At 42.6% G+C, this 15040-nt stretch overlaps 1 protein-coding gene across 1 annotated transcript in view; it reads right to left on the bottom strand.

Annotated features, from left to right (window-relative positions):
- The window catches only part of UNC5D (unc-5 netrin receptor D), a gene marked incomplete at both ends in the record, with an annotated part of 191583 nt that overhangs the window by 71352 nt on the left and 105191 nt on the right, over nucleotides 1–15040 (bottom strand). The window contains 3 exons of the mRNA XM_083368889.1: nucleotides 4411–4575; nucleotides 11845–12012; nucleotides 13911–14091. Of these exons, the coding sequence (XP_083225015.1) occupies nucleotides 4411–4575; nucleotides 11845–12012; nucleotides 13911–14091 (514 nt within the window). The remainder of the gene's footprint in view (nucleotides 1–4410; nucleotides 4576–11844; nucleotides 12013–13910; nucleotides 14092–15040) is intronic.

The following is a 15040-nucleotide window of genomic DNA, read 5'->3' on the forward strand; positions in this document are numbered from 1 at the left end:
GCTCATTTAGGATAACCAGTGAGTCAACATCTTCAAATGCTTGAGAAAGCTCTTAAAGAGGCTTACTTATATTCAGGGATCTTGAGAGTTTGGACATCTTGGCTCACTATTTGTTTTACTCCTTCATCACATAAATTATTATTTCCTCTTCCTAGACACAAACTTAATCTATTTATTTTTGAGAACTACACTCTTTCTAGAGTTTCAAAAGATAGCTTAATGCCAATGTGTGCTTGACAATATAAAAACAAGTAGTTTCTCTGTATCACTTCACACAATGGTAGAAATAGTAGCAAGAACAATCAGTACCAAGGTTAGCACAGACCAAAAAAACAAAAATCCATCCCAAAGTATTATTTCTCAACTTAAAATCAGCCAGGGACTCCAGTTTTTAAAACCAAAACAATTCCAACACAACAACCATATATTTTTCAAGGACTGCTCTAGTATGCTGCTGAGTCCACATACATCCATAATTAAGATAAAGAATGCAACAAGAAAATTAGCAGTCTTAATGAGAGACAGATAAAATAACCAGGCCTCACAGTAACCCAATAACTCATAGTACAATTAAAAATAACTTGTAACTCCTGTAAATCTTTCATGGGGGAAAAGGAAAGAGGGGTCCTTGGTGCTCTCTGACCTTGTTTTTTTCTTGCAGACATTTCATTACCCAAAGTAGATAATATCATCAGTGTTAGTATTAAAAAGAAGGAGCTAACCCCAGGCAAAACCTGGAGCCCAGAAACCTGGAATGGCGGCAAAAATATCCTGACTAGAAAAATGCAAAACAAAAACAAAATAACAGTAGGGAAAATCCAGGCTGGAACATAGTGACGGTGGGATGAGATGGGAATATAAGCATCAATAGTTGCATCAGTAGCATCAACTAGGCTTTGGTATGCATAGGGAGCCAGTGCTATGTCACACAATCCCATGCATTTCCTCCTTCTATTAAAAATGAAAATGTTAGGAAGAAAACACCTGCCTGTAGGGTCTGAGCAATCCTGATAAATTCACAGCAGTGGGAATCTTAAAAGATGGTGGAAACCTTGAAGAGAGATTTTTTTTTAAAAGCAGAAGATACCATGGATGGTCTGTCAAAGAAGTTCCTCTCATTTGGCGAGGACAAAAATTCAACGCCCTTTGAGGTCCCTTCTCACTCTCTGCTTCTGGTAGCCATGCCAGCTAATGTGTAAAGTGCAGATAACTACACAGAAACGCCAAAGATTACTGAAGACAGCCTATGGCGAAGAGTTCATTTCATGCCCAGCAGGACAATTAAGTTGAAACAGCATGACAGATTCACAACCACATGCCTCAATATATCTACATATTTCTTTATATGTTGAAAGATGTGTAAAAGAAACCGTTGCTCTTATACTGGAGGAACAAACATCATGCTTATTTGTAAGGTGTTTTAGAATAATAAATTTCTCCTGTCCGCTCGATCAAGAGATTTTCAAACAGTGAATAATACTGTATTGAGTGCAGTTACTGAGCAAATAATCCAATTTTGCCTCTGATTTGGGGGTGGGGTGGGAATGGGGGGATTTCAGACACAATATATCAACATTCTGAGAATGCACTTGTTCAGAGATGTGCTTTGGGAACTACAGATTCACATTTCTATCCATGATAAGCAAATCCTGCTGAGTTCAGTAAGAGTTAGCTACATACACATATCCTCGTTGTCTGCAATCTGGAACCACCAACATTCATAGGATTATAATGCCCATAACTCCCAGATAACACAGCCGATATTTAAGATCTTTCCATTCCTGGAAAGGTTTGGGGGAATCACAACTTCTACCCCGCCCCCCATGCTAATATGGGATGATAATATGAGCAATCTCTTCATTTTCATCTCACCCAAAGCAAAGGGTGATATATTCTCTCTCTCCCCCCCCCGCCCCGCCCCCCCCGTCCCTCCCTCCCCTCCCCCTTCCTCTCTCCCTCCTCTCTTCATTTCACTCATTGCCTCTTCCCTCCCCATTGCCATTTTAGGTGTTGGGGCCTTACTCCTTCAGAAAGAACGTGCTGATGGGGGCTGAACCTAAAGAAAGAACAGTCATATCTGGATCTAAACATGGATGAGGATACTCTGTTTTTCAGTCTTTCTCTCAATACTCCTTCTGACTCCCTCTTTCTTCTCCTTCACTGTTTTTGCAAAACAAGCTAATGGGGAGTGAACAGGCTGAGTGAAGACTGATAAAATTAGGCCAAAGGCTTCATGAAACTCTAAGGCAACAGGATGCCAACATTAATAAAAAAAGAATAAGGCCTTTAACCATGGGAAGGGATGGGGGGAACTTTTCATACTCATAACATAGGCGTACAGAAATACAATTTAGTTTCCATCACTTCTATTCCCAAATTAGAGAATGTTGTACAGCTTAATGATTATCCAGCTATGAACATGGAGCAGAAGGAAGCTACCTCCCAGAGTATGTGTTTTTGTAGCAATGAGTCATACTGGACTAGCCCATTTAAAACCAGATTAATTATTCACCCTTAAAGGAATACAGAATTTCCCTTCTAGCCAATGTAACTCTTCCCAAGAACTTCAAAGGATTTGAGCTCCAAGGAAAAACTCAGATGAAATGAAATAAATCAAAGCTGCAAACACATGCAATTCATCAGCTCCAAGTAGAAAAAGCGGACTTCACACAATTCCCGCCAGTCTCTAATGTCAGTCATGCACTAGATATATACAGTATGTGGCTATGAAACCAATAAGGTTGGAAGAGGGTTGTTCTGTACCAGCCTCCACGAATACTGCTCAACTGCTAACTCGTGAGGAAAAAAGCCTTTTGCACTGAACAAGGCAGGACTTCGTAAGATAAATCCCTTTTATTTTGACACAGCATTTATGAACAAAACCCTAACCAGTCCTTTAGCTGTAGAAATGAACACGATTCAATTCTCTGAGTTCTCAGCTGGAATGCTTAAGGTTTAAGTCACTCAGGCACACAGAAATCTGACAAACCTGGTTAAATGTCCAAGAATCCTGGGGCAAGAAATCCAATGACAGAAGCTGTCAGAATCCATTTATATCACATTCATAAATGTATGTTTAAAACATTATCCCCCCCCATGGATTCTGCCATCTCCCAAGGAAGGAGGAGCATATGTGGATTCAGCCTGCCTTAGGTTATTTCAAAGACCAAGGAAACCTTTTGAACTGGGGGGAACAAAAGGGAGGGTTAGAGAAGAAGGAATCTGGCTTGTGTCTCCTTTTAATTCTGGAGAGGAAGAAAGCAATAACCATAAAGATTCGAAGTCCCTTTTTTTTCCCCCACGAAAGGGATGACACGAAGTAGAAGGATGGGGGCTGAGCAAATGGGGTTGAGGGAAGGGGGGTTGAACTGGGTACCCTTTATAAAATTTCAGCTTGTAAAACAATACTAAGTCCTGTCTTGTATTCCCACAACCAAGCATGTCCTAGTAAAGATTCCTTTTGGACTAGAACTGACTCCAAGAGTTTTTGTTTTTCTAAAGACGTGGATTGGGGTGGGTCCTGACAGAAGCGCAAAGCTGTAGCATGAACAGTTGCTTTCAGCAACCAGCCCCTCCCATGCCTCTCCTCTTTATAGTCCAGCCAGGACATGACTTCTTAGAGTCTTTTATTTTTCCTGGAGAGCTGCCCCACCACCCTCCATTGTCCTGCACACCTTTCCTCCCTGTGCACGGTGCATCTGGAACAAGCCCCCAGCTGTTCCTCCTCTTCGCTCAGATCAGGCCCCCAACCCAGCTGTCTCTCTGCCTGAGCGTGAGTAGATGGGCCCGGTGTCACCTCTAGCTCTGAGTCTTCATGCTCCTCAGAGCCTTCCACAGACTCCGACGTGAACCCAGGCAACCCTTCCCCCTCATCCGATTCATCTGACTCGGCTGCCGGATCTGCTGGAGGCGAGGACTCACAACAACGGTAAAGAAAGGAGGAAGATGGATTTGAAAGGTTTGAGAGGGACGTAATTAGCCAAAGGATGCAATTAAACTGGAGGTACAATTAGGCAAGTGAAAGGGGTTATTTTAAGAGGGTTTCATCAGTTTCCTGACTCCAAATAACAGGAATGTACTACCAGATTTTGGTAATTGTTGCAAGATTCCAATCTGGTTCGGTCCCCAGGACCAGAGGTTTAGTCTTATGAGCTTTCGGACTCATTCTGGAGCCCATCCTCATGGACCTACTCTCTCACCCCACATTTGGGCAGGAGAGAAGTTCCCTGAGGAGAGGTTCCAGCACGACTCCAGATTGGATTCTGCAACATTATCCTGGGACATGTATATTTGCCTTCTTTGGTAGCTGTGCCTAAGACTGGAGTTTGCAAAGAGGAGTCAAAGCTCACACATGGCTGGAGATTTTTCAGCCCTCATTTAATAGAAGGGTTTCCCAGGTAAGTGACTTACCTTGGATACAAAGGCCTTCCGTGCAGTTCTCTGATTCTTGGTTTGGACCTTCACAGAATTTCCCACCATTCCGTGGAGGTGGAGAAGTGCATTCCCGGATCCTCAAGTGCTCACACTCAGGGCTGCAGACTGACCATTCACTCCACACCTCCCAGGCGCCGTCCACTAATGAGGAGAAAATGGATAAATGGTAGATTTCAGTACACAACATTTGATCATCTTTGGAGATTCTCAGTCATCCAGGTCATGGTTGTTCCAAAGGTGCTTTTTCAAAAGGCAATTGGATTTTCTTGAAGATGTTTTGCTTCTCCTCCAAGAAGCTTCCTCAGTTCTGATTGAAGTCCTTCCATTCTCCACCATTCAGTCAGAACTGAAGAAGAGTTTGGGAGGAGAAGCGAAACGTCTTCAAGGAAAAACAAAGGAACTGCAGTTGCCTTTTGAAAGGGCACCTTTTGGAGAAGACATTTGATCCAGTGATAGTTTGAATCATTCAGGAAAAAAAATGAAATAATGACATTATTTGGCCACTCTGCCTCTTAAAAAAACAATGCACATATTTTATTATGTAACTGAATTTTCTTTCCTGCTCCTCCTAATCAGCAACATTCATATCTCTAACTTCAGCTTCTAACTGTCTATGTTCCCATGTTCCTCTCAGCCTTAAAACAGATATTGATTCCCAATGTTGCATTATAACTAAAGACAAATATCTGCGGTCAAATGGGAAACTTCATTCTTTCTCCATTAACCTTTACTTCTTCCTTCTGCTGATCCTCCCCATGTCTCTTATGTGTGGCATTTTAGAAAATATAAGCTCCATGAAACAGGAACACACTGTTAATAGTGTGCAAAGAAGACTTAGACATAGACTTAGACTTCATATAATGACATTTGGTACAGGAAAACTGGGAATCATTTGATTTTGATGATGATGATGAAGAGAAGGAGAATAGCTTTGATGGGGGTGGTGATGATGATTTGATGATTTGATGATTTTGATGATGATTTTGATGATGATTTGCAAAAGATGAGAGAAGGGGAAGATCCTAAGTGTTGTTGCTCCACATCCATGTTCAAATTGGGGATGAACCCCTTTTTTTTATAGGCCAGTGCCAAAATAGTAATGCAATGCAGCTTTTCATTCTTTGTGGAATTGGAGCTGGAAGAGAATTTCAGTTTGATATGTCAAAACTTGAAACTTAATATAATAGTTTTCTGTTCCCTACAAAAATCGAGGCTGCAGCAAGTAGATGTAATACCCACACTTGGCCTGAAGTCTGCTCATTCCTAATTTAAATCACTGTTGGGCACCCCAAGAGCTAGAAACTACATCTCTATTTTATTACAAGAAGGGATAACTATAAAAATAATTCACAGTTATTGGATGAATGGAAGTGGTAATTCAGGATTTTTATCCAGTCTGTTCTCAAATTTTTCATGTTCTCTTGCAGTGATGCTGTCTTAGAAGAGGAGAGCGGGATTTCAATCTCCATATTCCCACATTTTATGGATATATGGGTTTTCATTTTTTGGCACTCCTGCTCACCCATTCAGATAAGTCCTTCGTGTTAAACTGCAGGCTTCTAAATATCAAATAAGCCCTAACCATTTTGCATGATAATCTGAACTGAGCTGTAAATTCACACCTTTATATCCGATACAAACTTTTCAAAATAACTGGACCACGATTCCACTCAACTCTAGATGCTGAGTATGCTCTCTGAATTTGAGAAGAAAAAAAGGTAAAGGTTGACCCTGTCCAGTCGTGCCCGACTCTTGGTTGTGGTGCTCATCTCCGTTTCCTAATTGAGGAAGCCAGTTTTGTCCGAAGATGCTTCTATAGTCATGTAGCTGATATGACTATATGCCGAGGTGCACAGAATGCTGTTATCTTCCCACCAAAGTGATACCTATTTATCTACTTGCATTCTCAGGCTTTCAAACTGCTAGGCTGGCAGGAATGGGAGCTCACCCTGTCATGTGGTACTTGGGTCTCAAACTGCCAATCCTCTGATTGACAAGCCCAGTGTTGTTCTAAGTAGACAATGGGAACTTGGAACCTGTAAAATGTTGGAATCTATGGAAGAGAATATTTATAGCTCAGGATTAAACTGTGGAGTCAGTTCTAGCACTGATGATATTACCTCGTCTGATAATGAAACATCTTCAAGAAAGTGACCAAGGTCAGAGAGCATGAAAGGTCCCCCCTGTTAGAATTTATCCTTAGTTTACAGAAGAAAAGGAGATAAATTATTCATGGAACACATGAACCAAACCTGTATTTAAAATTGAACCTTGAAATAAATTCCTTTTCTTTTTTAAACTTGAATAGACAAAGTTGGATTTTTTTTCCTTTGACATACAGTTTGCAGGGATGTATGTCCCCTCTGTTTGTGCAACTCTAGTTTCATTGAAAGCTAGATCTGCCCAAAAAAAAGAGTGAATATCCAGTGGCGTAGCGTGGGTTGTCAGCACCCGGGGCAAGGCAACCGGAAGCAGAAATAGAGGGGCGGGCGGGCAGTGACGTCACGGCACCGCCGAAAAGACGCGCCCCGCAGCGGCATAGAATTTCCTAGAAGAGTCGCGCGCATGCGGGATGCTTTCGGGTCCCTCTCGAGGGCGGCTGGGTGGGGCTCCGACCTGCAAGAGCCGCTGCATTCAAGCTCGCACGTGAGCCCTGCTAAATAAAGCCACGCATGCGCACGAAGCTAGGCCGGCCGGCCGGCGGGTCCGTCTTCGCTCGGCCAAGCCTGCCGGGGTGCCTGCGGGGCGCTTGCGGTTGGCCTGAGCCTGGGCGGAGAGTTGGCTGCTTCTATTTATTTTATTCAGTTTATGTGGCCGCCCATCTCACCTGCCGGACTCATTTCGCTTTGCAAGAAAGAGCAGCTCAAGAGCGGAGCCAAGCCAACTCTGTGCAGCCGTTGGGGCTCCCTGAGCAGCTCAGTGCGAGCGCGCCCCCCCAGATGTTGCGCCCGGTGCGGCCGGCCCCCCCTGCACCCCCCACGCTACGCCACTGTGAATATCCAATCTTTCTTAAAATAAATAGCTCGAAATGAAAATGTCTCGATGTGAACCTAAAGCTCAAAATTGCCCTAGAAGATTACAAGTCCCAATTTTTTTATCATTTCACCAAAGGGAAAATGAAATAGCTTCTCTTCAGTTGTCACTCTTCCCGCTATTTCTGACTTTCGCAGATTCATTTGGGTTGCTTCATTTTGGTAAGAGAGGGAGAGAAAGATTGCCTGAAGCAAAAAGGAAATAAATAAATAAAGAAATATCTCAGGGATGAAATGCTGATTCATGTACCGCCTCAGCTAGAAACTTTGCAAAAACTCGGTTCAAAAGTCAGCAAATTTTACATAGTTCCACACTTATGAGAGACACACAAAGTACCATTTTTAACAAAAAAAAAAAAATACAGACAGCGCTAACCTAGAAATTTCAGCTGAACGGTCATTCTGCAAAATTTCATTTCTTGCTAACCTTAACTAGCACGAATTGCCATCCTTGCATTTGGTATAGCACTGAGAGGTGAACGGCATAGTAATAATAGCAACGTACAGGTAGTCCTCGATTTACTGCCATAACAGCCCAAAATTTCCGTTGCTAAGTGAGACAGCTGTTAAGCAATTCTGCCCCATTTTTCAACCTTTCTTGCCCTAGTTGTTAAGTGAAACACTGCAGTTGTTAAGTTAGTAACATGGTTGTTAAGTGAATCTGGCTTCCTTCCCCATTGACTTTGCTTGCCGGAAGGTTGCAAAAGGGGATCACGTGACCCTGGGACACTGCCATCATCATAAATATGAACCAGTTGCCAAGCATCCAAATTTTGATCACAGGAATATGGGTCATAAGTGTGAAAAACAGTCATAAGTCTCTTTTTTCAGGGCTGTTGTAACTTTGCATGGTCAGTAAATGATCTGTTGTAGGTTCAGGACTACCTCTATCAGCCAACTGATCTGTATTTCTGTTAGAGAGAAAATATCAAAAGGAAGAATGTCTGTGTTTGCGCTTTTTTTTCTCTTTTCACTGTCATAGAAATCATATCACAACTTTGTTTCCCATGACATAATTTTCAATAGTCCCTCAGACTTGAAGCAATATACTGAGGTTTGGCTGAAGGAGTTAAGAACATCTTCCCCAACTGAGATCTGAACATTTGGAAGAAACAGCGTGCCAATATTTCCCTTTTCTCATTTTAATAGGAAATGTACTCTTTTCTATTTTGTTTTTCACGCTAAAAGGAAGCTATTGGTGGAGGTCTCATAACCGGCTCGTCGGATTTTAACACAAGCCTTAATTACGAGATGGACACGAGAAGTGTCCTGTCCTTTTATCATGTCTTTCAGAGGTCTACTCCAGAGGTACACATATACCCTAGATCAGTGATGGCGAACCTTTTAGAGACCAAGTGCCCAAACTGCAACCCAAAACCCACTTATGTATTGTCGGGTGCCGGGTGGGCGTGGCCCATTGGGTGGCCGTGGCTGCGGTGGTAACGGCAGACTGGGTGGGACTAAAAAGTTCCTTCAGTCAATTCCAACTTTGCGAGATCTTTTTTTTTCCGCAAGAAGTTGAAATTGAACCTTTTTTTTTTGCATATGGCGGCAGAGGCCTAAAGCAAAAAGGTTTTATAAAACCCAGCTGAAGGCCTAGGACTGGGACGAGGGTCCGCGTGCCCACAGAAAGGGCTCTGCGTGCCATCTGTGGCATGCGTGCCATAGGTTCGCCACCACGGCCCTAGATTTTGAAAATTAAATATATTTATTTATTTTATTTATTTTTTATTACATTTATATCCCGCCCTTCTCCGAAGACTCAGGGCGGCTTACAAGCTTAGCAGTAGCCTTCATTCTATGTATATGCCTGCTTGTTAGGGCTTTCACACACACCCCAAGCGGCATTATTACAAAGTCAGCTTAATTGCCCCCAACAATCTGGGTCCTCATTTTACCTACCTCGGAAGGATGGAAGGCTGAGTCAACCTTGAGCCTGGTGGGACGCGAACCTGCACTAATTGCAGGCAGCTGGTGTTACTTAAGGAGGCATTAGCCCACTGCTCCACCAAGGCTCTTTTGAACCTTTCAGTTAAATTCCAAGGAAAACATCCTTAAGGGAACTCCTGATACAAGGTTTTTGCCGATCTGACAGTATGGGCAGCTAGGTTTAGAATGGAGATGGGGAAAAGTATACTACTTGACTAGGGACGCGGTGGCTCAGTGGGTTAAGACACTGAGCTTGTTGATCAGAAGGTTGGCAGTTTGGCGGGTCGAATCCCGAGTGCCGCATAACAGAGTGAGCGCCTGTTACTTGTTCCAGCTTCTGCCAACCTAGCAGTTCGAAAGCACGTAAAAATGCAAGTAGAAAAATAGGGACCACTACGGTGGGAAGCTAACAGCGTTCCGTGCGCCTTTGGCGTCTAGTCATGCCGGCCACATGACCACGGAGACGTCCTCGGACAAGCGCTGGCTCTTCGGCTTTGAAACGGAGATGAGCATCGGCCCCTAGAGTTGGAAATGACTAGCACGTATGTGCAGGGGAACCTTTACCTTTACCTTTATACTACTTGAATTTTTTTGCCATCTTGACCCATTCAAGTAAACAAAAACACATCTGAAGAGCTTTATGGGGGGGGGAACCCCATGAGAATAAGGTAGGAATCTAGAAGAAAGGACAGACTCAGCAGGCTGGGAAACAGATTTTAGCACCGTCTCTTTTAGTGGCAAAGGAGGAAGTGGAAATAAAACCCAGAAGTTGGTGATTATGCTTATTTATGAGATCTAACAATGGCTTGAGGCTTTTTGCCTGAACAGCTGCTTGAAGTGAAAGTAATGTTGCTATGGAAATTCAGATTCCAAACAAAATCTGGAGTTTTTGACATGTGCCAGAAATAACAGAGCTAGCCTTGCAGCCCTCTTGTTTACGTCTAAGAGAATTCTGGAATCGATGCATTTGTGAATTTCCTGGCGAAGAGCACACTTTCCAGCTTGTAGCCTATGCAAGCCTTGCCCGGCTTTGCTTGAAGTACCTGTGTTCAAACCAGGCCTAGTTAAGGGAGAAAGTTCAGAAAACAGGAGGAGAAAATGCTTGCGGTATGTAGTACATTTCCAGTAAATTCCAGTTTAGACTGGTAGACGTGGTGTTCAAACCCCCACGGTGTTCAAAGTGCTTTAGGTAATGAAGCCTATAGGGAATATGCAGAAGACAAAAGGGAAAATACATACAGGCATACACACGAACACACAAATACTCAGAGTGCATAAGAATCAGTTGTGAATTAATATCTTAATAACCATTTGGCCCAGAATTCAATTTTGCCATTCTAGAGAAACTGAGATGCTGAAAAACAGAAAAAGGTTGGAGTTGTGTCCATGTTGGTCCCAATGTCCACCAAATCCTGCAATAAAGACAATTGAGGAATCGCTTTTTTTCCCAGAGTTTCTGCCCATCCCAATAAGATCAAATTGGATAGGCATGCTGCAGATCCTTCAGCCAAAGAATGTCAGTTCATGAGGACTAGAAGACAAGCTTTTTCTGAAGCAGCCCCTGCTCTGTGGAACATCCTTCAGAGATTATAATGGCCCCACCCTATTAGTTTTCCATAAAGCTTTAAAGACCTGGCTATGGTCGTGAGCCCAGGGCGCTACGTGGAGCAAGGGTTCCGCCTCATGGCTATACAGTTAACAGATCAGATGTCTTGCTTTGTATGTACTCGATTTAGATGTTGTAATGTTTGTTTTATTGTTTTAATGGTTTTTTTTTACTGTTTTCATTGTTTTAAAATATTCTTAAGATTTTCATTGTAATATATTTATAAAATGCATTGGACACCCATCTTAGGGTAACTCTGGGTGACTTACAGTCATATATATATGTATGTTTTTGTATATATGTATGTATATGTGTGTATGTATGTATGTTGCATATACACACACATACACACACACACACATACACACACACACACTTACACATTAAAACATAAATAATTAAAATCAACATTAAAACTTAAAGACACATGGGGAGGACAGGGGCAGAGTGGGGGGAGGTCCAGTGGTGGAATTCAGCCAGTTCACACCACTTCGGCAGAACCGGTAGCTAATTTTTGGTTACCGAGGCCCAGAATGGACTTTTGGAAGCGGCATCCACACAGAGAACCGGTTGTTCCCCTATTTGAATCCCACCACCGAGGAGGTGGCTTCTGTTGCTACTCAACCAGCCACCTCCACTGCGCTGTTCCCCCAACTGGGGCTCCAAGCCAGCCAGCAGAGCCACGTCTTTAGGCCCTTGAGAAAAGGATAGGAGGGTTGGGGCCAACCTCACATATGTATTTGAATCATGAGTCACTCAGAGTTGTTTGCAGAAATGGGCAGCTATAGAAATCAATCAATCAATCAATCAGTCGAATAAGGAAATAAATAATATCTTGCTCACTGGGGCACAATGATGTGCAGGTAATTTTCTGTACAGACATTCCTTCGCAGAAGGCACCGCCATTGAGGGGAGCAGGGTTAGTGCACGTCCGGGATCTCTTTTGCCATCCTCTGCCACACTGAGCATTGCAGTTGGACCAGGCTGTCCAAGAAGACCAGCCTCCGTTCACTAGGCAAACACAAATATAAGGGAAAGGAAAGCAAAGAGGTGGATTAGCGTATTAGCATTCTGCAAGAGGCAGCCCTTGTTACGCAACTTTCCATTTTCAATATTTCCTCTGTAAAGACAAATAAAGATGTGATAGTTCTCACAGTTTCCTCTTTACATGCTGGTATGCAAGTATTACTGCGATGCACTTACCTAGAGGACATAGTATCAATGAATGCATATATTTCGGTAAGGAACTAGTGATGACATAGGCTCACTTTAATTGTCTCTAAGCACATATTTTTTAAAAAAATGTTTTTAAATCCCACCTTTATTATTTTTATAGAAGATAGTCCTTCCCCCTTCCAATTTTCCCCATATGAACAATCCTATGAGGTGAACTGGGATGAGACAGAGTGACTAGGCCAAAGTCTCCCAGCTGGCTTTCAGGCTTAAAATAAGATTAGAATTAATGGTCTCCTTGTTTTTAGACTAGTACTTTAACCACTGGACCAAACTGGTTTTCATTCCAGTTAGGGAAGGGAAGGGAAGGGAAGGGAAGGGAAGGGAAGGGAAAGGAAAGGAAAGGAAAGGGAAGGGAAAGGAAAGGAAAGGAAAGGAAAGGAAAGGAAAGGAAAGGAAAGGAAAGGAAAGGAAAGGAAAGGAAAGGAAAGGAAAGGAAAGGAAAGGAAAGGAAAGGAAAGGAAAGGAAAGGAAAGGAAAGGAAAGGAAAGGAAAGGAAAGGAAAGGAAAGGAGAAAGGAAAGGAAAGATAAGATGGGTGGCCAATAAATGTTATAAATAAACAAACTAATAAAATGAAATAAGGGAAGGGAAGGGAAAGGAAGTGTTGAGACATCGTTCTCTCTTAATGAAATGCCATTTGGTACTTTAATAAGAAGATGAAATGAAGAAAGAAAAACTTCCCTGCTGCATTTCAAATTCAGCTGAAAAATGTCTGTAAGGTCATCTGTTATTCTACGTCTTAAGTTTGATTAAGAGGCTCCATTGTTGTACAGACAGGTATCATTAGTATACATTAAACTTTGGATCTCAGGATATTGCTTAGCTGCACTACCCAACATCCTTACCTTGGTTACATCTAGTGGAAGTTGAGCTTCAGCAAGTTATAGGCAACTATAGATTCTTCCCTCCTATCTAAGAAAAAGTGGGGAATATATAGCCCCAGTTCCACATTAATTATCCCCCTCCAAAGAGACGCACTTCTATTCACTAATAAGCAATTGGTTTTGTACCTCTTATACCCACCCATTCTCAGCAAAGTATACCTAGAATTTATGTAGTCACAACTTTTATGCTCTCAACTCTCTTTTGAAATCAAGGATCTTAATCTATGACTGAACAGAGAAGCGTTAATAAGTTATTGATTAAAAACAATAATAAAATTATACTTTGCTCGAATGCACACATAGTTCATGAACGGTTAGAAGTCAGGAAAGGGAGCAATGACATGATCTGTCTCCCTGTCACTATTAGGAGACTAGAAGGTTTATTTCAGTGCTCTTTTAAACTTTTTTTTCCCCCTTCTGTCCAATCGTATCCAACTCTTGGAGACTGCCAGGACAGGTTGTTGCAATTTTATTGGCAAGGTTTTCAAACGTTCTACCTTGCCATTGCTCTACTTTTTAGGGATGAAAGACAATGACTATCTCAATGTCATCCAGCTGGCTTCATACCTAAGGTGGGATTAGAACTCGTGACCACCTGGTTTCTAGCCTGATGCCTTAACCCGGTGTTTCTCAACCTTGACAACTTTGAGATGTGTGGACTTCAATTCCAGGAAGTTCTCAGCCAGCAGTGATGCTTAAAAGAAATGGATGAATGAATTCATTAACAGTATTGATCAAACAAGAACGGTACTCATAGTCCAAGAAGTTACAACAAGTCACACCTACTGACCATACACCACAACTGTGGCTGAGAGGCTTCTTCTTTTGGCAACAATGTTGGCTGCCATGCAGGTGTAGTTCCCTGAATCAGACAGGCGGGCTTGACGGATAATTAGGTTGTGATCTGCTCGGGTGTCAATATTTTCATCCTGTTCAGCATTGACCGGTTCTTCATTCTTAAGCCATTCCACCTTAAAAGAAAGCAAGTGGAGAGGGAAAAAAAACAATTCATAAACTATGAATATTGATCTATTACTCTGGTCACTATTTGAAATTATTTACATTAAAATAGACAACATGTCTGGTGCTTTCCCCTGGAATCTATTAGCGCAGGGGTGTCAAACTCAATTTCATTGAGGGCCACATCAGCATTGCGGTTGCCCTCAGGGGGACAGGTGGGTGTGGCCTGGGTGGGTATGGCCTACTGGGTAGGCGTGGCTAAAGTGTGTATGGCCTACTGGGTGGGCGTGGCCAGCTCTACATCGTTCAGGCCAAGGCAGTGGGGGGGCGTTCCCTCACTGTTTCCAGGATGGCTTTGCGGGCCGCATGAAACCACTTCACGGGCCGGATCCAGCCCCCGGGCCTTGTGTTTGACATGTCTGTCTTAGCGCTATCCATGTTGACTAAGCAACACGGGAATTGAAAATACTTGAATGGTCACCCTCTAATTAATAGCTGCTTGATAAAGTAGCATGACAATGAATTCAGCGGGGTGAGGAAAGGACGAAATGGAAATAATATGGAATCTTCTTCATTTGGTCCATTCAGAAAAGGCAAAGGGACAGTGAAGAAAGCTGATTTTGCTATGCATTTCCTTGGACATCTACATATAAGTAAGTATGTGTATCGCAGACACTAATAAAATAGGATGTTGTTAAAAGGAGCCGGGCAGGAGAGATACAGAATTGGTAAAAGAAGAATGCAGAGCTTCAGTCTGTTCTGTGTCTTCAGAACTGGAGAAATGTGGCAAATAAGGGGATCTCCAGGGGAAGAGGTACAAACCTGGAGGACTAATGGGGAAAAAAGGAAGGAGTAGGACAGACCAGGTAAAGTCACAATATACACAACCCCGTTCTCATCACGCCAAGATTCTTTAGAAATAGAAGAGATGCAGACATAATGTGAAGTATCTCCAGAGAT

Source organism: Vipera ursinii (assembly GCF_947247035.1).
Source record: "Vipera ursinii genome assembly, chromosome: 8".
Taxonomy (NCBI): Eukaryota; Metazoa; Chordata; class Lepidosauria; order Squamata; family Viperidae; genus Vipera; species Vipera ursinii.